The sequence below is a fragment of the Rhincodon typus genome, chromosome 15 (genome assembly GCF_021869965.1).
Source record: "Rhincodon typus isolate 14 chromosome 15, sRhiTyp1.1, whole genome shotgun sequence".
NCBI classification, from domain to species: Eukaryota; Metazoa; Chordata; class Chondrichthyes; order Orectolobiformes; family Rhincodontidae; genus Rhincodon; species Rhincodon typus.
In genome coordinates this window covers 23,486,747-23,511,298 of record NC_063346.1, presented here as the reverse complement: position 1 = coordinate 23,511,298, position 24,552 = coordinate 23,486,747, and the positions used below count along the sequence as shown (strand labels likewise).

The window sequence follows — 24,552 nt, the reverse complement described above, 5'->3', positions numbered from 1 at the left end:
AGTGATTAGAAAAAAAGTCTCTTGTCTAACCTAGAGCTGCTAAGGCCAATTGTACTTGTGTTAAGTCAGCACAGATTGCTGACCTGGTCTTTATGTCTGTTATTTATTGTGCAAACTCACTCAGCCATTAGTAAATTGTTTATGATTCAGAAATTACTTTAAACTGCATCACTGTTAAATAGAACAGGTTCCCATTTGCAGTTTAATGTCAATGGTCATGTGAATCATGCTGGATCCCAACGTATAGCTGAGCTTTAATGAAATGAAAAATGGTAATATTCAGGGATAAATACTTACTCTTCATCTTGAAATGGGCTCCGGATTTGACGCATGACATTAGGATGCTCACCTGGATGACTGTGCAAAGCCTGAAAAGAGACACAAATTAATATGGTTCAATAATTGGACAAATGGTATTTTCAGGTGTTGCACTCAGAGTGTCCACAAGGAAATCTACGTTCAAAGCTTTCCTGATTCCCTATTAATAAAAGAACTTTGGTAAGCAGAAAATATTTTCAACAGAAGATAAAGAAAACTTTCAAAAATATACTGATAACACATACCACATCACACATTCATTCTAATGATATCTTTCAGGACCAGATTTGCCTACACCAAGTCAACATTTAAACTTTACAACTTTTCCATTTGTAGTGCCTTTGAGGAATTAGACAACTTACCTTTAGCCTCTCGTTTGCTATTCTCTTCTCATCCACTTCAACTTTTAATTTCTTATTCTCATGCTGTAGTCGTTCATTCATTTCCTGTAGATGGCTGTGTTGTGACAAAGATTACAATAGCAATAGCAGAAAGGGTCATTACTGCAGCAAAGATAAAGGAATAATAGAATGTAAATGCAATAACTAACAATGAAAAATATTTCAACCAAAAAGCCATCTGGTAGTCATTAATTTGATGCTGTAAGAAAATGTGCCACAACACCTCTGTAAACCCTCAGGTTTTATGTCACAATATTTTTGTAATATATTGATTTTGTATGAGAAAAACCTTAATCCTATCCACAAGCATAGATTAAAGAAGCTCTGTGATGAATTTGCCATGAAGGTAGTGTTCATCTTATCCTAGCATAACTATTGTGAGCTGAGTTTAGACTCAAATTGGCTAAGTGTCAATTCTGGCAAGTTTTGTGGAGTGTTTCTTTCCATGAGGCCTAGCAAGAATTCTCATACTTGCTTTGTTATCTATGCACTGTGCATATCCTGTCAGACTGGCCTCAGGATGACACTGAGTCATAGCCCATTGCTGTGCTGCTCTCCCATACCACCATACTGACATTATTCTTAATATCCCCAAAATTCTATCCCTTATTTGATATACATTACCTCTTTTGTCTCCTGCAAGTAGCAATTGCATCTGCAAGGTCTTGGCAGGAGGAGGATATCCCAGCAAGATATCTCCTCTTCCACCTCTGAGGAAGAAGCCACAGATTCCTTATAGGGTGTACAGGGAAGGCTGCCTCCTGCACACTCCACCAGCTCAGCTATTGAAAGCTCAGTGATTACTTTAGCTAGGATAGAGTCAGAAGCACATGCTGGTCAGCACATCACTGCTACACTTCCGCAGTTGGTTGAGGAAGAAATGCTCCAAAATTGCTGGCACTTGGAGGACTGCCAGAGACCAAGGCAGGAGAGGTTCTCGTGGTGCCAATGATTAAGTTCATACAAATACACAAACTGATACAGCAGCGCAGTTGGCAAGTTTGTAAGAGGCATTGGGCAAACTGACTCAAAGGTTGGAAGACTCCACCAACACTGTTTGCATCATGCTGCCTCCATCACATGAGCTCTGGCTGCCTCCATTGACAGCCAGGTCCAGCTTCCACTGTGTCTGCTGAATATACGCATAGGCCAGCACTCCATCACTCCAGCCATTGGTGCTCAGTAGAAATGGCAGTGCCCTGTATGCACCCGGCTGGAGGAGGAATCACAGATAGGCTGCTCCAGAAGTTTCGCCACAGTACAGCCTGGGGAGGTGGCTGGGCCTTCCACCTCCAACCTGCCTGCCCCCTTCATGACTATTGAGCCCTCTGGCCACAAATACCCCTATCGTCATCCAACCAAAACTTCATGGCCAACAGACTCCACTGTAAGGCAGACATTCTTCATCTCAGCAGTGGAGCTCAGGACTGCACTGAGACATAAAAACCAAAAGAACTGCGGATGCTGTAAATCAGGAACAAAAACAAAGTTGCTGGAAAAGCTCAGCAGGTCTGGCAGCATCTGTGGAGGAGAAAACAGAGTTAATGTTTCGGGTCCAGTGACCCTTCCTCAGAACTGATGGTGGCTGGGAAAACATCAGTTTATAAGCAGAAAATAGGGAGGTGGGTGGGGTAGCGAGTAAACGATAAGATAGAACCCAAAGAGAGAGAAAGACAGTTGGACAGACAAAGGAGTTGCTAACGATCAGGCTGGGAGGGTGAGTAGTTGTTAATGGGGACTGTTAGTGACTAACAACAGGGGGTGTGTAGAGGCAGGCTATGTGGTAACAAGGCCCGGTGCGTGGGGTGGAGGGCTGGGACACGGGAGAGTTTAGGCCCTAAAATTATTGAACTCAATATTGAGTCCAGAGGGCTGTAGGGTCCCCAAGCAGAAAATGAGGTGTTGTTCCTCCAGCTTGTGTTGGGCTTCACTGGAACACTGTAGCAAGCCGGAGACAGAGATGTTGGCCAGAGAGCAGGGTGGTGCATTGAAGTGGCAGGCAACAGGTAGTTCAGGGTCTTTTTTGCGAAGAGAATGTAGGTGTTCTGTGAAGCGGTCGCCAAGTCTACGCTTCGTTTCCCCAATGTAGAGGGGACCACGTTGTGAGCAGCGAATGCAGTAGACTAGATTCTTGGAAGTGCAGGTGAAGTGTTGCTTCACCTGGAAGGTATGTTTGGGCCCTTGGATGGTGGGGAGGGAGGAGGTAAATGGGCAGGTGTTGCACCTTTGCCGGTTGCAGGGGCAGGTGCCATAGGGCTGTGGGGAGGTGTTGGGAGTGAAGGAAGTGCGGACCAGGGTGTCCCAGAGGGAATGGTCCCTGCGGAAGGCGGACAAGGGTGGGGAGGGGAATATGTGTCTGATGGTGGCATCTTGCTGGAGGTGGCGGAAATGGCGTCTGATGATCTTCTGGATGTGGATGCTGGTGGGATAATAGGTGAGGATAAGGGGAACCCTATCGCTGTTGTGGGAGGGAAGAGAAGGGGTGAGGGCAGAAGTGTGGGAGATGGATCGGACCTGATTGAGGGCCCTGTTGACAACGGAGCTGGGGAATCCTTGGTTGAGGAAGAATGTGGAAATTTCGGAGGCTCCCTTGTCGAAGTTGGCCTCGCCTGAACATATGCGACGGAGATGGAGGAACTGAGAAAATGGGATGGAGTCTTTACAGGAAGTGGGGTGTGAGGATGTATAGTCCAGGTAGCTGTGGGAGTCGGTGGGTTTGTAATGGATATTAGTGGCCAGTCAATCCCCAGAAATGGAAACAGAAATATTGAGGAAGGGAAGGGAGGAGTCAGAGATAGACCAGGTGAAAGTGAGGGCAGGGTGGAAATTGGAGGCGAAATTGATGAAGTTTTCCAATTCTAGACGAGAGAGGGAAGCAGCACCGATGATATCATTGATGTATTGGAGAAAGAGTTGTGGGTGGGGGCTGGAATAGGACTGGAACAAGGAATGTTCCACGTACCCCATGAAAAGACAGGCATAACTAGGGCCCATGCGGGTACCCATGGCAACCCCTCCTACCTGAAGAAAATGAGAGGAGTTGAAAGAGAAGTTCCCTCCCGCAACAGCGATAGGGTTCCCCTTATCTTCACCTACCATCCCACCAGCATCCACATCCAGAAGATCATCAGACGCCATTTCTGCCACCTCCGGCAAGATGCCACCACCAGACACATATTCCCCTCCCCTCCCTTGTCCGCCTTCTGCAGGGACCGTTCCCTCCGGGACACCCGGTCCACACTTCCTTCACCTACAACGCCTCCCCACAGCCCCACGGCACCTTCCCCTGTAACCGGCGAAGGTGCAACACCTGCCCATTTACCTCCTCCCTCCCCACTATCCAAGGGCCCAAACATACCTTCCAGGTGAAGCAACACTTCACCTGCACTTCCAAGAATCTAGTCTACTGCATTCGCTGCTCACAATGTGGTCTCCTCTACATTGGGGAAATGAAGCGTAGACTTGGCGACCGCTTTCAGAACACCTACGTTCTCTTCGCAAAAAAGACCCTGAACTACCTGTTGCCTGCCACTTCAATGCACCACCCTGCTCTCTGGCCAACATCTCTGTCTCCGGCTTGCTACAGTGTTCCAGTGAAGCCCAACGCAAGCTGGAGGAACAACACCTCATTTTCCGCTTGGGGACCCTACAGCCCTCCGGACTCAATATTGAGTTCAATAATTTTAGGGCCTAAACTCTCCCATGTCCCAGACCCCACCCCACACACCAGGCCTTGTTACCACATAGCCTGCCTCTACACACCCCCTGTTGTTAGTCACTAACAGTCCCCATTAACAACTATTCACCCTCCCAGCCTGATCGTTAGCAACTCCTTTGTCTGTCCAACTGTCTTTCTCTCTCTTTGGGTTCTATCTTATTGTTTACTCGCTACCCCACCCACCTCCCTATTTTCTGCTTATAAACTGACGTTTTCCCAGCCACCCTCAGTTCTGAGGAAGGGTCACCGGACCCGAAACGTTAACTCTGTTTACTCTTCCACAGATGCTGCCAGACCTGCTGAGCTTTCCCAGCAACTTTGTTTTTGTTCCTGCACTGAGACATAGTGGGAGGGAAAGGATAAATATCATCTTCTGAAGGCAGGGGTGAAACTTTACTGATATACGCTCCCATTTTTGTAAATATGTGGTCACTGTTCATCATCTGCTGTGTGAGTGTTTGTCTTTCTAGCTGCTAGGGTCAGTCCTTCCAGGCTGCATTACTCTGCTTGTGCATCACAGCCTTTAGTGGAATTGATTCTCAGTGCTGCGTAATGTGTTCAGGAGAGTTTGGAGTCAGGATTTGGACTCCACACAGAAGCTTAATGTCTGAGCTCATGTGCAGAACATAGTCTTTGCAGGTATCCTTCACCTCTAAAGCCACATCTGGCAGGATCACCCATGATGACAAGGTTGGCGGGGAGGAACCAGACAAAGTGGAATCCAAAGCAAGTTCTCCATGGCGATTGAGGTAGAAAATATTTGTATGATATCTTCGGCTGCGATGGTGTATGAAAGCTGCAGCAGTTGGGTCATCCCCAACTATTGATGTTTCCTTGCCACTGGAACTGAATCTACCTTTTGTCAAGGACTGTGTGTGTGCTGATCTGCATTCCCGCATTAAAATATGTCCTGCAAAAGGTGCTGACCTAGAGGAATATGACTCCCCAATACACACAACACAAGCTTTGTGGCGATTGGTGAGATGTGAGATGTGAAATGGGACAGGGTTGTGAGATCTGGCAGTCTCTGCCCTCAGTCCGGCACCGAGGTGGTGGTATCTGACTCAGTTTTCTTCATGACTGAGCAGCTGTCTTCAGGACGCTTCTGCTCGCCCTGCACAGGAAACAGGTAGAAAAAGTGCCCTAATTGTAGTCTGTTCTTCAGCAACTTGGCTGGAAAACACATCCAGGAAGCTCATGTTCCTGCAGTCCGTAAACCAAAGTCAAACTCAGTTTTGGAACAGGGAATGTAGGAACCCTCATGAATAATGATGAAAACAGTCATCCAGGACGAAGAACTTCCTATGTTGCATGTGAACTCAGGCACTACAACATTGACATTGTTGCCCTGCAGGAGGTTAGAAGAGCAGGTGAAGAATGCTTAAGGGAAGAAAGTAATGGTTACATCTTATTCTGGAGAGGAAAAATGTAAGGAACAACCCAGGACACATGGATCTGGATTAGCTATCAAAAATAGACTCGTCAACCAACTCTCCAAGTTCCCTGTTAGCATCAACAATCACTTCATAACTCTGTCTATGACTTGCCAAGAGCCAGAAGGTTACGGTCATTGAATGGGGAGATGATGGCCTAGTGGTATTATCGCTGGACTGTGAATTCAGAGACCCAGATAATGTTCTGGGGACCTAGGTTTGAATCCCGCCACGGCAGATGGTGGAATTTGAATTCAATAAATATCTGGATTAACAATCTAATGATGACCGTGAATCCATTGTCGATTGTTGGAAAAACCCATCTGGTTCACTAATGCTCTTTAGGGAAGGAAACTGCCATCCTTACCCAGTCTGGCCTACATGTGACTCCTGACCCACAGCAACGTGGTTGACTCTTAACTGCCCGCTGGGCAATTAGGAATGGGCAATAAATGCTGCGCAGCCAGCGACACCCTCCTCCCGTGAATGAATAAAAAACAAATGGTCGTCCAAAGAAGGCTTCTACTCCATCCTGGACATCGTACTCACCAATATATGTAAGGAAGATAAAATTATCATCCTTGGGGACTTCAATCCCGGGTTTGAAAAGGTTGCCCAACTCTGGAAAGGAAGGAATCAACACGTGCAACAACAATGGGATTCTCCTACTCACCAAATTTGCGGATCATAGCTGGTCATCACCAACACACTGATTCATGAAAAAGACAAGTTCAACACTTCTTGGAGGCAACCATGATCAAAGTACAGGCACATTATCCACTGTGTCATTGTTTGATCCCAAGGCCAAAAGGATGTCCTCATTACCAAAGTGGTGCCAAGTGCAGGTGAGGGCATCCTTTTTGCTCCTAAATGTCTGTCAAGTGCCACTGAAGCAGCTGAAGATGAAGAAACAGTTCAGAAAAAAGGTCAACATTGAGCAACTACAAGAAATAAGCAGACTAGTGACAACATCTTTACCAAAATCTCCAAAGAGTTAATTTCAGTGGAGTGCAGGAAATCTGGGAAGAGCTGAATGTAGCCATTATCTCAGCTGTGAAGAGTCCATCGGCTACAAGACCAGGAAACACCAAAAGTGGTTCAATGAGAATGACCACACCATCAAAGACCTCATCGACAAGAACAGGCTCTCCATGCCTGGCAAAGCAACATTACCAGAGAAGTGGAGAGGAGAACTCATCAAACAGCAAAGGCTGGGCTACACAGAAGAATGAGAGAAATTAAAAATCAATGGTGGACGGAGTAAGTTATGGAGCTGCAACTCCTTGCTGACAAACAGGACATCAGGGCTTTCTTCGATCAATTTACTGGACCAACACCCCTGATCTCAAACCAGTGCAAAGTAAGAGTAAGAGTAAGAACCCTTTTGAGACACAGGGGAAACATTAGCCTCTATTGGAGGGAACACTTCAAAGAACCTCTAAACTGTGATACAATCATCAATGAGAACATCTTTGAGGAAATCCCCCAACTCCCCATGAAAGATGATCTTGTGCTCCCATCCAGTGGGGCAGAAGTTGAAGCTGCCATTAGACAGATGCATAATGGAATATCTGCAGGAATAGATAAGATTCCTGTGGAGATTTTCAGACTTTGAGGAGCAGAGCTTACCTGTCATCTCCATCAACTGCTCCTGAAAATCTGACAAAGAAGAAATTCCTGCTGAACCTACAGATGCTGCCAATACCATTGTTTTCAAGAAAAGAGACAAAGTTGACTTTGGAAACTTCAGAAGAATCTTCTTGCTCTCCATCACCAGGAAAATCCTTGCTAGGTGCCTTTTCCCAGTCTCAGAAGTAATCCTTCCTGAAAGCCAGTGTGGCTTCTGATTGACCTGTGGAACTCTAGATATGATTTTCATTGTTCGCAGCTCCAAGAGAAATGCCAAAAACAACATCAATCACTCTACATGGCCTTCATCAATCTTATCATGACTTTCAACTCAGTCAATCAGGTAATGCTGTAGTAGATCCTGTCAAAGACTAGCTATTTAACAAAATTCATCAACATCCTCCATCTCCTCAACAACAAAATGTCAGTGACAGTCCTCACAGACAGATGACAAAATCCTTTTAGATCAAGATACAGGTCAAGCAGGGACGTGTCATCACCCTCACCCTTTTCTCTATCTTCATTGCAACCATTCTTCATCTTGTCAAGAACAACCTTCCCAGTGGTGTGGACATTGTCTATTGGATGTATGGAAAACCTTTCTAATTTAGCAAAATCTAGGAGGATTTTAAATTTTTAAATTTTAAATTTAATTTAAAAACTTTGGGCACCTCGAAGGAAACCTGACTAAAGTCATATACGAATATAGTTTTCCTTAGAAAATGGAAATTCTTCTCAGCAGTTCAGGAAATAAGTTACCTTGGGGAAAGAGTATAGTTTATGAAACTTCCAGACCAAGAGATTCTGGTTAGAAATCTGTATTTGTATTCAAAGCTGAGAAAATCTAAAATCTCAGTTGTGTGAGTGGTAAATGGAAAATGCCTCATAGCTCACAGGGCTGGAACTGAGAAGAATCAATGAAGACAAATGTAAAGATTTGACAGGAAAGGAAATTTCCCTAGATTTTGATTAACTGTAAATTGATGGTATTGGGGAGTAGTTGTTTTGCCATGTGTTTCAAAATCTTCCAAACACAATTGTATTTAGATAGCTTGGTTTGTTTTTTGTTACTTCTTTTATGTAATAAACCTATTTCTTCTATTAAAATGAAATGTGCAGATTTTTGTGCTTATGTGATAGGGAAAGACTATCTCATTAAACACATTAAGAAGGGTCACCACCATCTTCTCAAGAATAACTCTGTATGGGCAATAAGTACTGGTGAATGATGACTAAGTTTCACAAGTGAATAAAAAAATGAAAATAATTGGATCTGCCACGTCAGATTTTATTCTAGGCTCTGTATTGTCCAGCAGTAACATCAGTTGAGATCATACCACTTTGTTATGTTTGGAGCCTAGGTTGTTGCTGGGTGGCCTGTTCATTTATTAAAGTTCTTCTTCAACTTTTCTGTAGTGGTTGTTTATAAATTAGTGGTTTGTGATGCCCTTTCAGAGAGCAGTTAAGAGTTGACCACATAGCCACAGGCCAAGTCACGGATGCAAATCAAATCAGATAAAGGATGGCACATTTCCTTCCGTGAAGTACCTTAGTGAACCAGAAGGGCTTTTATGACTTTTATATAATGCAGTTGGCATCTGAAAGAGTTAACTGATATCATGTGATAGTCTTGGGAGGAGCTGACCAGTGTGTGTATCAGTTTCTAAATGCTAAGTTCTATGTAGCTACAGAGTAATGTGTACTTACTTCAAAGTCAGCCTGAGGTCTCACAAAAAACTCCCTTTTTTAATATTTCTTGTGGGATGTGGGCATCGCCAGCTGGCCATCATTTATTGCCCCTTTCTAAGCTGCCCTTGAGAAGGTGGTGGTGAACAGCCTTCTTGAACCGTTGCAGTCCATTTGCTGTAGACAGACCCACAAGTCCCTTAGGGAGGGAATTCCAGGGTTTTTGACCCAGTTACAGTGTAGAAACACAATATATTTCCAAGTCAGAATGGTGAGTGGCTTGGATGGAAACTTGCAAGGTGGTGGTGTTCCCATGCACTGCCCTTGTCTTCTGGATGGAAGTGGTTCTGTAGCTCAGATGTGATGTGAATATGAATAAAGTACTATGCAATAACCTACTCTCTTCAAACATGACCGACACTCACTACGACTGAAGACTTTGTTATGGGCGTCCATTCCCAGCTGGTATCAGTGATGTAGATGAATATAAATAAGAAGGACTAGTGGAAGTGAATCCAACATATCTCAGATGGTACTGGTGGATGCAACCACAACAACCAATGATAATTTCTTATCATTTCATTTAATATAATGCACAGATGGTCGATCTGAAGTCACTCTGTGTGCTTGCCCACTAATAGACTCACTTTACTTTATAACATGAGGTCAACTCATAACTTTAATCTTTTTCCTTCAGTCCATTGGCAACAATATATTGTGAGAGTGCTGAATTTACAAAGCAGACTTTCTAGCACCAGTAGCTTCCAAAGGTTGAATGATTGTGGTGCCCAGAACACACAGAAATTCAAATCAAATCTGAAACCATGACCAAAATATTGAACGTCCCCTACTGGTGCTTTTTATTTTTAAGTTGCAATGAAATAAGCTTTCATGTCTCTGAGTACAAGTGGGAAGACAGAAATCAAAATGTATAAAGGTCAAATAAATCATAAGACATGTCAGGCACATAACTAGTCTGGGGAGGCATGGAGGATGTGAGGAATAAGGGAAAACGGAAGCTCTGAACTCCACTTATACAACAATCATCAAACCTGGGCTTTCTGAAAAGAAACATTTACTTGCTCATCTATACCTCCTACATCTTAATAAGCAAAGAACTAATAGGTCTGCTTGGTTTTGATTGGACTCATCTACTTCTCAAAATAACTTTGTACATAATCTGTCGCTGTAGTTGATTGAACAACTGTGTTTGAAAGGAAGAGTGCTGTTTCTCCTTTCTATCCAAAGGTGTGTTCTCAGGTAATCAAGCACTACAATATTAATAACAGTAATACTACTACAGGCAAGTCTGACATTTACACTAGTTAGTTCCCAGTATTGGTACTTACTCTTTTTCAGCTGTTAGTTGAAGGATTTGCTTTGTTTGCTCTTTGATCTTATTTCCAAGTTTTTCATTGGCTTGTCTGTTTAAAAAACACACACAATGTTTTAATTGCTTGCAGTTACTGCAGGAAAGGCACAAACAAAACCTACAATAAAGAACCACATGGAATGGCATTTTGACCATGGAAGCACCTGGCCTCATGCTGCATGAAAATAAAAGTAATGCTTTCATGTTTTATACACTGTATATTTTTCTAACTTTTCAGGAATCTTATCAGAATTTGAACATTCAGTTTCTATTTATGCGTATCACACTGCTGCAGAAAAGTTTACAGTTGAATAATTAATAGAAAATAAAAAAAAGAACAAATTTGTGTGATGTGTAATATGCACTACTGGATCTCCTAATGCATTCACCAGGGGCAAAAATTTAGAACAAAAAAGAACTAACCAGTCCATCTTTTTAAAACAGCATTATATCATCTTGCCATCATGTGGTTGGTCGCTTTTACTATGTTTTGTGTGTTTGAAAAATATCCACGCATATTCATGAATATTACTTACCGATCTGATTCTAGGCTTTTACTAGCATTGCCAGATTTATTTTAACGAAAATACTACATCAGTGACTGCTTACTGCCATTACATCTTGATGAACGTTCATTCCTATAAAATTACTTGGGTCTGGGAAGTTTCATTTTATTCAATTTTAAACATTCAATTCTAATCTAATATGTACAGGATAAAGATACAATGTGCTCAAGGGGTTCGGATATGTTCTGTTTGATGAGAACATAGTTTGAATGGTTTATGAAGTTTATTTGAGAGCTCAGGCACAAGGGCTAAAGGAGATACCGGGTAGTATAAATAAATTACATTCAGCACAGTGCTGGGTACAAGTTAATTGTGCCAGCAGTCCAATGATTCACACTCCTTCTCATGGTCAGAAATGATGTGATAGCACAATAATCAGATTTAAATCAAAACCACCAAGAATGGTGCAATTTTGTTGCTATGCATCACATGATGTATGTGCGACACCACAATGATCCCTTTATTAGGTTACTTCTGTATTAATTAATTTAACCTAAAGCTAATAGTATCGCACCATCAATAAAGTAAGATTTGTGATGTTGCTTATTTCTGTGATATGATTAAATGATGTCAGTCACATTACTCAGTAATTTTGATCCAGGTGGTTTCCTAGCAACAATCACAATGTTTTCACAAATCAACCACAAGGCGCACCAGAACTCCACTGTTCTCAAATGACATCAATTTTGATTTTTTTTTGGAAATAGATAGTTGGGAATTACTTTAAAACCAAGATATTCATTTAAATAAATGCTAAATATTCCGTTCTGGTTTAATATAAATACATTTACTACATAAACAATAAAGATGATATTCACTCAAGAGGCAGTGATTACTATGAATGATGACAACTTAGCTCGGATGTTTTGTGAAATTCATTTGTTATCAGCAAGGATGCATTTCCAGACAATTTTATTCTATATAAAAATATAAAATAATCCTTTTGAATGAAGTTAGTCATCTTAGATCATAACTTGTATTGTGGCTATCATGTTCCCTTCACCACCACTAACTGCAAACATTTAGTGGCACGGTGGCTCAGTGGTTAGCACTGCTACCTCACAGTGCCAGGGATCCGGGTTTGATTCTCACCTTGGGTGACTGTCTGTGTGGAGTTTGCACATTCTCCCTGTGTCTGTGTGGGTTTCCTCCAGGTGTTCTGGTTTCCTCTCACAGTCCAAAGATGTGCAGGTTAGGTGAATTGGCCATGCTAAACTGCCAATAGTGTTTAGGGATGTGTAGATTAGGTGGGTTAAAGGGGTAGGGGAGTGGGTCTGGGTGGGATGCTCTTCAGAGGGTTGGTGTGGACTTGGGCCAAATGGCCTGTTTCCCTACTACAGGGATTCTATGAAACGTTCCCATGTCACTTTCTACTCAAAATGACAAGCTTGTTTCTATATGAAATTAATTATATGTTCTACCTTATTTTAAATAAAACAAACTAATGGAGGAATGTACTTTAGTTAAAAAAGCTGCTTTTCTTTAATATTTTCCTACAAATGGCATGGGACTTGGTAGGAGAAGACAGCAATTGTGGTTCACATTTTGAGAATTCAAGTACTTCATTTGGTAGGCTTGTCCTTGAGTTGGAAGGTTGTGGGTTCAAGTTCCCCTTCAGGATTTGTTTCATGGTTTAGTATAGGTTGTTTATCAGTTTGCAAAATCCATCCACCACTCTATACCATTTTTGCAAAAGACAACAGTGTGAATGTATGAATAAAATTAAGCATTTTGATCATTGAAGAAACTGACCTGCATCAAACCATGTTCAGATGAGTGCAGGACAAATGTTTCAACAAAATGTGTCTTTTTTTGGCAATATCATAGAAATAATCATTGGTCCTGTTAACTAGTTCTCGTATTAAAGTAATACTTCATTGTCTGGGCAGAGGTTCAGATTTTCATACTCCATTATTGGTCAAGGCACCTAAATTGATAGCTGAACCACACTTTTATTTGAAATATACCAGAATGTTAACTAGTTACATGTTTAATTTGTGGATCTTTATGAAACAATAATAGAAATTAAAGTACTTACTTTTGGTCCTTTACCCACTGATTAACATTCGCTACAACCAGTTCACTTTCTCGATGTAATCTTGAACTGTCTGACCTTGCACCATGCAGAGACTTTCGTAAGGTCTCAAGCTAAAACAATCCAAAATTGTAGGTTAGAATAAACTAATTTCAGGGAATTTAAATCTCATGTATGACAAATTAATGGTGATGTTGCAATGAAAGTGTGTCGAAATATGTCCATCTTGTGCTAGAGTGTTTCAGCACGGGCTTGTGACTCTAGCCTTTCACATGTTGAGTTTGTATTTCAGCTATATAACTGCAGGAAAAATCTACTAGACCATCACAAGAGAATTCCCAACAGAGGTAGATGGAAAATTGGAAGGGCAGTTACCCTGACGTATAACTTAATTTCAGGGAGGTATTGGCATAAGTCTGACACTAAATTATAGTGGCCTGGTCTTTGCAGTTGAAGTGATGGAGTTAGCAATGTTTCAGTCATTAATACTGTGAAACTAACAATAAGATCAAGCATCAGTAGTTAAATATGGAAATTTGAAAATTGTCTGTTATTCCCTGCTCCTTCACAGAGTATGCTGTTGAAGTCCCCACAGACAGCAATTTTGTAGAAATCAATGAACTGATGGGAACTTCCCCTTATAAGTTGTGATGTTATTGTTGAAAACACCTGAAAGAAAATTATGCCATGTTAATGGGGTGCAAGTGGATTTACAAAGATCTATATGAAATAACTACTGTTTAACAATTTCTCTGGTCATGGAAATCTATTTTCATAGTTCTGCTATTGTCACACCCACCAACTGCCCACCTCATGGTCGGTGACTTTTATATTAACATAGCTCTTGTAGCCCTTTTAAAATTTGTCATGATTTAAGTTAAAGAAATCCAGCAGTTGTATTTTCATTTTGAACAGGTTTAAAGTTGGTTTATTAGAAGTTATTACTCAAGATTCCTTATAATAAAGAGATAAAGTTATTAACAAAAAATGTCAGGTACCAAAATTATAACAATTAAATGTAAGACAAAATAATATTTAGAACAAAGCCACATTAGGTCTCTGTGATTTACTGTTGGTTTAGTTTCTTCTTGCTGAAGTTCAAAAGGTCAGATCCAATAGCTGAAATATGTTTCTCCAGTTGAATAGTTGGCTTTTTCTTGTAAAGTCAGGCTGCTCAGAACAGCAGAGTTTGGGATGGGCAGAATGTTCCTTATTACTGCCCATTCTGTGGTTTCAGCACTTTCTGCCAGACTTTCCTTCAACAAAATAGTTTTGATTTCTGCAAAGTTTTATCTCTTTGTCCTCCCTTCTCAAAACTCAAGGTGGTACTCAAAACCCCTTTTTTGCTGAGTTCTTCTGAAATTCTTCCTCCTGTTTCTCTCCAAAGCTAGAATTCTTATACCTTCATTATCTGTTTGCAAACTCCTGGTATTCCAAACATTTTTACCTGTTTGGGCATCTCTCTGCAATCCTCTTAGCGTTTGTAGCTATATAGATGGGTGGCTTGTGGCATTAGCTTATTTTAGCTTCGGGCAGAATTTTCTTATGAAATTTTAGCAAAGTGCCAATTTCATCAAGTTTCATGGAGGGTTTCTCTCCATTAAGCTTAATGAGATTTCTCACCATATCATTCCAAACTCACCTCATTAACTACCTTCAAGACCCGACAGTATCCCCCTCATTCTGTGCTAGCCTGAGTCTACCATCTTGCCTTGTTTGGATGAAGTCGCCATTCATAGAATTATAGAGATATATAGCTTGGAAATAGGCTCTTTGGCTCAACTCGTTCATGCTAACCAAGATGGCATCAGCAGGGCTCGGTGACAGTGGTGATAGGGCTGTCACTGGGCTAATGTTGTGGAGGTTAGTCCCAGGCCCGTGGCAAGTTGGAGGAGCCCACAGACTGCCAGCGGAAGTGGTGGAGGCAATGATTGTCGTGAGCTGTAACATGAAGGAAATGTGAAGATGAACACTTTTGCTTTTTTGCTTGGTGTTATATTCTGTGTCAAGCTTTATTTTCTGTGTTTCAAGATGGCACCGGACAGTAGTGACACTAAACAACACTTTTCACTGTATTTGTAATATACATGACAATAAATAAATCAAATCAAATTGACCAGATCTCCTAAACTGAACTAGATCCATTTGCCTACGTTTGATCCATGTCCCTCTAAACCTTTCCTATCCATGTATCTGTTCAAATGTCTTTTAAATGTTCTGATTGTATACACCTCTACCACTTCCTCTGACAGCATGTTCCATATACGCACCACCCCTGTGTGAAAATGTTGTCCCTTTTAAATTTTTTCCCCCTCACGTTAAACCTATGTGCTCAAGTTTTGGCCTGTCCTAGCCTTGAGAAAAGACCTTGGCTGTTCACCTTATCTGTGCCCCTCATGATTCTATAAACCTCTATAAGGTCTCCCCTCAGCATCAAGCGCTCCAGGGAAAAAAGTGCCAGGCTATTCAGCCTCTCCTTATAACTCAAACCTTCCAAGCTCGGTAACATCCTTGTAAATCTTTTTGCACCCTTTCCAGCTTAATAACATCCTTCTTATAGGAGGGTGACCCAGAAACGTGCACAGTACTCCAAAATGTAGCCTTACCAATGTCTTGTACATCTGCACCATGATGTCCCAACTCCTGTACCAATGAAGGCAAGCGTGCCAAAAGCTTTTTTCACCACCCTGTCTACCTGTGATGCCACTTTCACGGAACTATGTACCTGTACCCCTCAGACTCTCTGTTCGACAACATTCTCCAGGACCCTACCATTAATTGTGTAAGCCCTGCCCTAGTTTGTCTTACCAAACTGCAATAGCTCACGTTTATCTGAATTAAAGTCTATCTGCCATTCCTCGTCCCACTGGCCCATTTGATCAAGATTCCATTGTATTCTTAGATAATCTTCTTCACTGTCCACCATACTACCAATTTTGGTGACATCCACAAACGTACTAACCATACCTCCTATATTCTCCTCCAAATTGTTTACTTAAATGAGAAACAACAGTGGACCCAGCACCGACCCTTGCAGCACGCCACTGGTCACAGACCTTCAGCCTGAAAAACAACCCTCTACCACCACACTCTGTCTCAAACCATCAAGACAATTTTGTATCAAATTGGCTAGCTCACTCTGGATCACATAGATCCAACTTTACTAACCAATCTACCATGCGGTACCTTGTCTATGGCCTTGCTAAAGTCCATGTAGGCAATGTCCACTGCACTGCCCTCATCTACTCCTTGGTCACCTCTTCAAAAAACTCAATCAAATTTGTGTGGCATAATTTCCCATGCACAAAGCTGTGCTGACTATCCCTAATCAGTCATTGCCATTCTAAATGCATGTGGATCCAGTCTCTCAGAATCCCCTCCTACAACTCACCCATTACTTATCTGATTAGTCTGTAGTTTTCTGGCTTTTACTTGTAGTCTTTCGCAACATTAGCCACCCTCCAGTCTTCTGGCACCTCACCTGTGGCTGTTAATGATATAAATATCTCCGCTAGTTGCCTTGAAATTTCTTCCCTAGCTTCCAACAGTGTCTTGGGATACATTTGATCATTTCCCAGGTACCTATCTACCTGCATGCGTTTTAAGACCTCCTGCACCTCCTCTTCTGTAATGTGGACTCTTTTCATGACATCATTATTTAATTCCCCAAGTTCCCTAGCATCCATGTCTTTATCCACGGTAAATACTGAAGAGGAATATTCGTTTGGGATTTCATCCATCTCCTGTGGCTCCATACATAGGTGGCTTCATTAATCTCTAAGTGGCCCTATTCTCTCCCTAGCTACTCTTTTGTCCTTAATATACTTGTAGAATCTCTTTGGGTTCTCCTTTACCTTATCTGCCAAAGCTATCTCATGTCTCCTTTTTGCCCTCCTGATTTCCCTCTTAGGTGTACTCCTACAACCCCATTACTCCTCAAGGGATTCACTCGACTGTACTTGACATATGCCTCCTTCTTTTTATTGACCACAGCCTCAATATCTCTAGTCATCCAGTGTTCCTTACTCTTGTCAGCCATGCCTTTCAGACTAATGGGAACATGTTGGCCCTGAACTCTCTTTATCTCCCTTCTGAAAACCTCCCACATGCCAGATGTCCCTTTACCTGCGATCAGCATCCCCCTATCAAAATTTTGAACGTTTCTGTCTAAAACCATCAGAATTGGCCCAAATTAGAATTTAACTTGTGGACCAGACCTATCCTTTTTCATAACTATTTTAAAATTAATAGAATTATTGTCACTGGTCCCAAAGCACTCCCCTACTAACACTTCAGTCAATTGCCCTACCTTATTTTTCAACAAGCGGTCGAGTTTTCCCCTTCTCTAGTAGGGCAATCTACATATTGATTGAGAAATTTTTCCTGAACACATTTAACAAATTCCTCTCCATCCATAACAGCAATCCCAGTCTATGTTTGGAAAGTTAAAATCCCCTACTATTACAACCATATTATTCCTACAGCTATCTGCAATCTCCCTGCATATTTGCTCCTCAGTTTCCCACTTTATACTGGAGGGCTTATAGTACAATACCTTCAAATTGATCATCCCATTCTTATTTCTAAGTACTGCCATGATCAAAACATCACTCCCTCTCCTCTCTTGCCTCCCCTTCTAGACGTCCTATAGCATCTGTACCCGAGATCACTGAGCTGCCAGTTCTATCTCTCCCTCAGCCATGTTTCTGTAATAATTACGATATCCCTGCCATGGGTACCCATCCATGCCCTGGCTTTATCTACCTTACCTGTCAGGCCTTTCGAAATGAAATATGTGCAGTTTAATTCATCAGTCTTCCCTTGTTCCCTGCTGTGCTCTCGCCTGCCTTGTCTATTTAACTTGCTCTCTTTAACTTTTATACCAGCCTCAACCTTCTCGTTTGTCTCACTACTGTTTAGAGTTCCGCTCATCTGCCAGACTAGTTTAAACCCTCCCGAGTAGCTCTAGCAAATCTCCCTGCTAGGATATCAGACCCCTCCAGATCAGGTGCAACCTGTCTCTCTTGTACATGTCACCTCTGCCACTGAAAAGATCCCAATGATCCAAAAATCTGAATCCCTTCTCCCAGCCCCAGCTCCTCAGCCACTCTGCCCTATCCTCCTAATCCTCTTCATACTAGCACTCACATTCAGAAGCTATCCTGAAATATTCTTCACATTATCTTTGGACATGGAAGACAAAGGAAAATTGGTGCCCTGCTTTGTGGACAGGGACCTGGATGTCCTGGTCAATAGAGTGCTAGAGAGGAGGGACATCCTCTTCGCTTAGGACTGGCAGAGGATGCCACATCTTCAGACTTTGCCAGCCTGGTCACCAAGTTCAGTGTAGTCTCAACTGTTCAGAGAATGCCCTGAGGTGTTGTAAGAAGGTAAATGACCTTCACTCCACCTGGGTAAGTCTTACCGCCATCCCTCTGCTACCTCACACATACTCGGTCCCAGCTTCTGCCTTCACCTCCCACCAAGATTAAAGCCCTACCACTTTCATTGCTGCATTCAACACCTTCTTTCATTTGGTCTTACTCTCCTTCCCATCCTCCCATAATACTAACCCTGAATGGCCTCTCTTCAGCCTACTTATTCACTTGGAACACCTCACCAGCTTGCCCCAACTTCTACCTGCACTAACAGTTGTCATTTTCATCATGTTCAATCCCTCCCTTTCACTCTTTCCAGAAGACAACACACAATAGGGTAAAAGGGGCCCAGATGGTTGGTAGGGTGCCCCCACAAGGAGAAAATCCTGCCCTCACAAGGAGAAAACTGGGACTGCTTTGGTAGAAAGATTAAATAAAAGATATTAAGAGCACACTGGGGCAAATGTGACATTTCACTCTCAATAAAGTCTAACGTTTGATAAAACATTTCATAGTGCTGCTAAATTTGTTTGCTCTTGGCTTTGTTTAGCCTCTGCTGTAACTCTTGCACTGTAAGAACATGCATCAGTTTTCCTTCTCCAATCAATGTCTCCAGAAACTAAACACCCATATGTTGGTATTGTAACAGTGACCTCAGTGGATAAAACTATTGCTCTTGTGTGATATGGGCAGCAATGTTTCAGCCTAGGAGGTGTATAGCATACAGTGAGGCAACGCATAACAGCCCCCATGGTTTAGGAGACTGCAGGTCTGGATTTTAAGCAATGAATGCGTCCTTGTGTCTTGTCACCTATTGAAGGGCCTTACATTGCTGTGTTTTACAATATCCTCCAACACATGTCAAGCCACTTACCTTGCTCTACTCTAGGTGCAGTTAGAACCACTCTCTTACCCACTGAGCAGTTACAATTTCCAGGATGATGGAAAGTGACAGTGATGCTCCTTGGAAAGCAATTTCCAGACTGTGCCTTTGTGAAAGTGAGGCCCCAAAAATCCAAATCCCCTTTCTGGGAATGGTTGTGTTTCCATAGTTTCTATAGAATCCCTACAGTGTGGAAACAGGCCATTTGGCCCATTGGGTCTACACCAACCCCCCAAAGAGCATCCTACCCAGACCCATCAATCCCTGTAATCCTACATTTCCCATATCTAACCCTTGAACACTATGGGCAATTTAGCATGGTCAATCTGCCTAACTTGCACATCTTTGGACTGTGGGAGGAAACTGGAGCACCCGACAGAAACCCACGGGGATAATGTGCAGACTCCACACATGCAGTCATCCAAGGGTGGAATCAAACCCAAGTCCCTGGTGCTGTAAGGCAGCAGTGCTAACCACTGAGCCACCGTGCCGTGTTAGAGCTGCCCATGACTGAGCACCACAAAACTCCCCAATAACACCATAGGCTATAAACTTCCTCAGGTCCCTATTAAATCTGCCTACATGCGCCTGCACCCACCTATCTTGTCACTGTTCACCCCCACCAGCCCCTAGCATGCAAGGTAGTCATGCTGGGTTTGTTGATTCACCGTACCTTACTGGAAGCCAGCATGACTCTTTCCAATAGCAAATTTCCCAACTCTTGCATGACGCCGTTCCTAACCATGCTTTATTGTATCCTTGTTTTATAGATTGACTTTCCTACAACAATCCCCCACAACTGTCATCTCTCCTGCCTCTGACTCTGCAGCTCTTTATCCCTTTGAATAAGTTCCCAACTCCCCTTCCTGCAACATTGGCCCCCACATTTTCCCCAACACTGTTTCCCCTTGCTGTTATTGCATGAACACAACCGAATGACCATAGTCCACATCCTTAAACAAACTAACTGCACAAACCTGGATAAGAAGAGCCAATACACTAAATAATGGCTATACAGATCCTGACTGTGTCAGCCTTGACCCTGAACTGACTGTTTAGGAGCTACAGGACTGACCATGAACTTCAGAAGTATGGTCCCCTGGTCCAAGAGCACCCAGATAAGACTATCTGAATTGATCTCAGAGGCTGCCCTTGACTTACTGTACCAGACCTCCTGATTGACAGATGGACTTTGGTGAAAACTACACTCTTTAGATTTTGAGATATGGCTGTTTGCTTGAAGCACATGCAGTATTTGTACGTCACTCGTACATGGTGTAGATTTCAGAATAACATAGTGATATGCTGTACAGCACGATGTCCATTCCCTCAACTGAGGATTGCTTACCAGAAAGACATGTTGCCTAGCTCTGTGACCGTGCTAAAATTCATGGCATGGATGCTGTGAACATCCAAGTCAGTGCTAAGTGAGCGAATGCTAACAGAGCAAGCCTGTCCCTACATGAAAACTGTGTTTGTAGCAGCACGTTAATGCTAGTTGCCATTGTGCCCTGAAGTGCAGATTTGAAGTACTGAAGCACCCTGCTTGCAGATCTGAGAGACGTACCATGTGGGTTCTGAGCGGCTGGCAATTGTCAGTGTCCTTTGCACGTGGTGCAATTTGGTACTCTAGATTGTACCTTGAGAAGTTGTTGCTGAGTGCCCAGAGGAGCGAATGTCGCTAGGTACCTGCTCGGACTTGGATGTTGGGAATTGTCAACGACTATTTTCCTTGTGGCAGGTGGTAGAATAAGAAGCTGCATATTAATGAGGTGAGAATTGTTATTAATGACACTGTTAACATGCATTAATCTCATTTACAGACATTTTGTCACTCCTTAGCGAGAATATGATCACGTCGCTTGGAATTCTGTTCGAAAATGCAATGAATTCTTGTCAATATCAAAAAAAGGCTTCGCCCAATGTCACATGTGATTTTTTGCCATAGCCCATGTCATTCAGACGCTTACAACATTCTGCCCCACATGTTCACTTAGATTCAGCTTAGTTTTTCCACATAAATCTATAATGCCTTACCTGCTTTGTTCATGACTGTTAAGTTGACCTATCTTATTAAGAGAAAAACTCCAGTGTATCTAAATTTATTACATTTTCTAAAAGTCTATTTATGATAATTCTAATGTGTATGAACGAATCTTCAGTTTGTTCTTTGTAGCATTATATAAATGAAGGATAATCAGTACATTTTAATTCTTACCAGGAGGAGTAACAGCATTCCTATTGAGCCTATGGCAACATCAGGCTCAACTTAGGAGTGAGCATTTAGTTTTATGGTTTTGCTAGCCCAACTATACTCAAAATAATTTCTTAGGCAGAACAGCAGGAGAACTACTATTTATTTTGTATATTAATTATAATTATTATTAATTATAATTTGCTGCTGTGCAACAATTCTATGTCAGTTAAAGAATGCAACTTTAAAGATGTTCATTTTTAAAAACATCAACGTAAGATATCAATTCTTTGAAAAATTTTCTAGTTTAACAGGACAAATCTCTTCGGAAACTCATACAAGCCAGTGCATATAAATCCCTTTATATGCAGCAATATATCTTGGCTAAATGAGCTAAATGATTGTGCCAAAATTGCTCACAGATTACATTGTATTTCTTTCATCGTTCAATTTGTTAAATATTTTATGTCTCAGGAAATCTGCATTTCAACACAGAAAAGGTAATATTCCCTTTCAAATGGCCAATAGTCAATATAGTCTTAGAAAACATCAAGGTATTGATCTTCCTCTTCCACACACAAGTCTCTTTGTACACACATTGGTTCCCTGGGCATATTCTGTTCTTAATCATATAATTTCATTTCAGATATTTGGGAAAATATGGTGGCATATTGACTTATAAAATACCCTTTGGATGATAAGTTAAACTGAGGCCACATCTGCTCTCTTAGGTGTCACGAAGGATCTCACGACACTATTTCAACAGGGATGGACAACAATAGAACGGGATGTTATGTCCACCATCCCGGCTGATAGTTAACTCTTAATCAAGGTCAGTAAAAAAAAAATTATCTGGGCATTATAACGTTGTTGTTTGTGGGAGTTCACTTGGTACAAAAATGGCTGTCCTGTTTCCTATACTAAAACAGTGATTACACTTCTAAAGTACTTCCTTGATTGTAAAGCACTTTGGAACATCCTGAGGTCATGCATTCTTTTTTTCCTTTATTTTGTTCTCAGGAAAGGATGACATACAAACCTGAAGTATCAATGTTTACAGTGAAGCTGATTTTGAATAGTACATATTTTAATACAATTTCCATAAAAATCTATGTGGTGAAAATATGAAATTGTATCATTTCCAATTTCTTGAAATATAATCTGCAAAATTGACAAGGCCAATTTAAATCCCAGGTTGCAGTGGAGAAATACTAACAAGAGCAGTTAACTTGGTTGTTTCCTTCTTTGCAGCAGCTTGCAGTATGCTTGCTTTCAATTACTTGGCCAGGAGAAAGCCCTGATATATGCAACTGTATACCCACTGCCTATTGAGAAACTTGCTGCTGCCATGGTTTGGTGAACTCAAACTGCATTAGTATAGATGTTGGAAACTAGTTTTGTTGTTGGCAAATAAACTCTGCAGTAATTATATAAATCTGAATTTCTGATGGACAAATGAAAAATAATTATGCTCTACCAGCCTTCTTTAAATGATATTAATTCCACTGCTTTCTTTGGAGGCTGTTTTCAATCTAGTTTACATCAAAATTTGGGCTATTTATCTGCAGATGATTTCTTGACTAGCTCTAAATCAACAATAGTTTTCAAAATTTTTACCAACAAAACTCGAAACAGCAATTTGAGAAAATTACTCAAAATATGAAGTGCACATTAGACCAGAAAGTCTAATTGCTAATCTTCCTTCAAAATAGAATTTGCAATTTAATTTGTTGCCATTGCAAGTTTTCATTATATGGATGTAACATTTTTGTATAAAGATGCTATGAACTAGTTATCAAGATTACTCTACAATTTCCATAATAAACAGCAAGTAATACACTGATTGCTAATCAATTCATAAACTTATGTTTAAATAATTGTGTTGAAAATAAGCAAAGTAGCAATTAAATTTGTTTATATGCAAAAATATCTCACAAACAAATTAACATCTTTTTATACTATACTTTGGCCACTAGATGTCATTAACATTCAACTCACTAGTCACATCTAGTGTTAGAAATCAAGTCCTGCAACAATGAATCACATTTTTTTGACTCAAAATACTTCATACTTTTTATACCTTGAGATAACTAAATTACTGACCAGATCAAAAACATCTAAATTCCATGAATGGTAAAGCTAATGATCTATATCAGTAAACAGAACAGATTAATAGCTAACTTATATTGGGATTCAGAATTAAAGTAGTACAGTATATTGTTATCGTATTTGCAGAATACTTCTCACTTCCAAGTTGCTGTGTGTGGTATATAAATTCTTTCATAAACTCTAATAATTAGTAGAAGTTTAATTCCTATTTCACCGACTGCATTTTTTCATCTCTGCCTAGTAGTTCACTTGTTGGATTCAGAGCTGCTTTTAAAATCCATATTGAAGAAGAAAACAGTCCGCTTTCACAAAAAAAAGCGTCCTGTTCAAATGGAGTCAAACAACATTTCCATAGTCATTTATTAACAGAAGACCCTTTCTGAAATAGAGGCACTTCAGTCTAAATTTTCTATTACACTTAATTACCCATCTAAACATTCCGATATCAAGAACCGACACTAACAGAGAACACGATAGAACTAAAGTAGAAAAAAAATCACTCTCTGGTGAACTGATTTGTAATACACAGTTGAAGCACTGACTAACACACTTTTCAACATCAATTTAAAGCCTGGCTCTGTGGACAAGGGGTGGTGTAATGAATATGGCAATTTTAGCCATTGCGGATGGCATGCTATACAACAGCTGTCATGGCTGACAACATTTCAAATTCACTTCTTGTCCAGTTGATGCGCATCTCTCTGGGAGTGTCAGAGAAGGGACAGCTAGTAAAGGAATGCAGTGTCTTGTTTTAATAGAAATGTTCATACAGCGAAATTAGATTCAGTTGTAACCTATATTTCTTATAGTGAAAACTACATTATGCGGTA

The 24,552-nt window shown here is 41.2% G+C and overlaps 1 protein-coding gene across 1 annotated transcript in view; it reads right to left on the bottom strand.

Annotated features, from left to right (window-relative positions):
• Nucleotides 1-293: 293 nt before the first annotated feature.
• Nucleotides 294-24,552, bottom strand: part of LOC109938716 (polyamine-modulated factor 1-binding protein 1) — a 149,206-nt gene continuing 124,947 nt past the window's right edge. Inside the window, exons 16-20 of the mRNA XM_048605966.1 lie at nt 21,060-21,176; nt 13,162-13,271; nt 10,535-10,609; nt 681-774; nt 294-368 (exon numbers count right to left, since the gene is read on the bottom strand). Of these exons, the coding sequence (XP_048461923.1) occupies nt 294-368; nt 681-774; nt 10,535-10,609; nt 13,162-13,271; nt 21,060-21,176 (471 nt within the window). The remainder of the gene's footprint in view (nt 369-680; nt 775-10,534; nt 10,610-13,161; nt 13,272-21,059; nt 21,177-24,552) is intronic.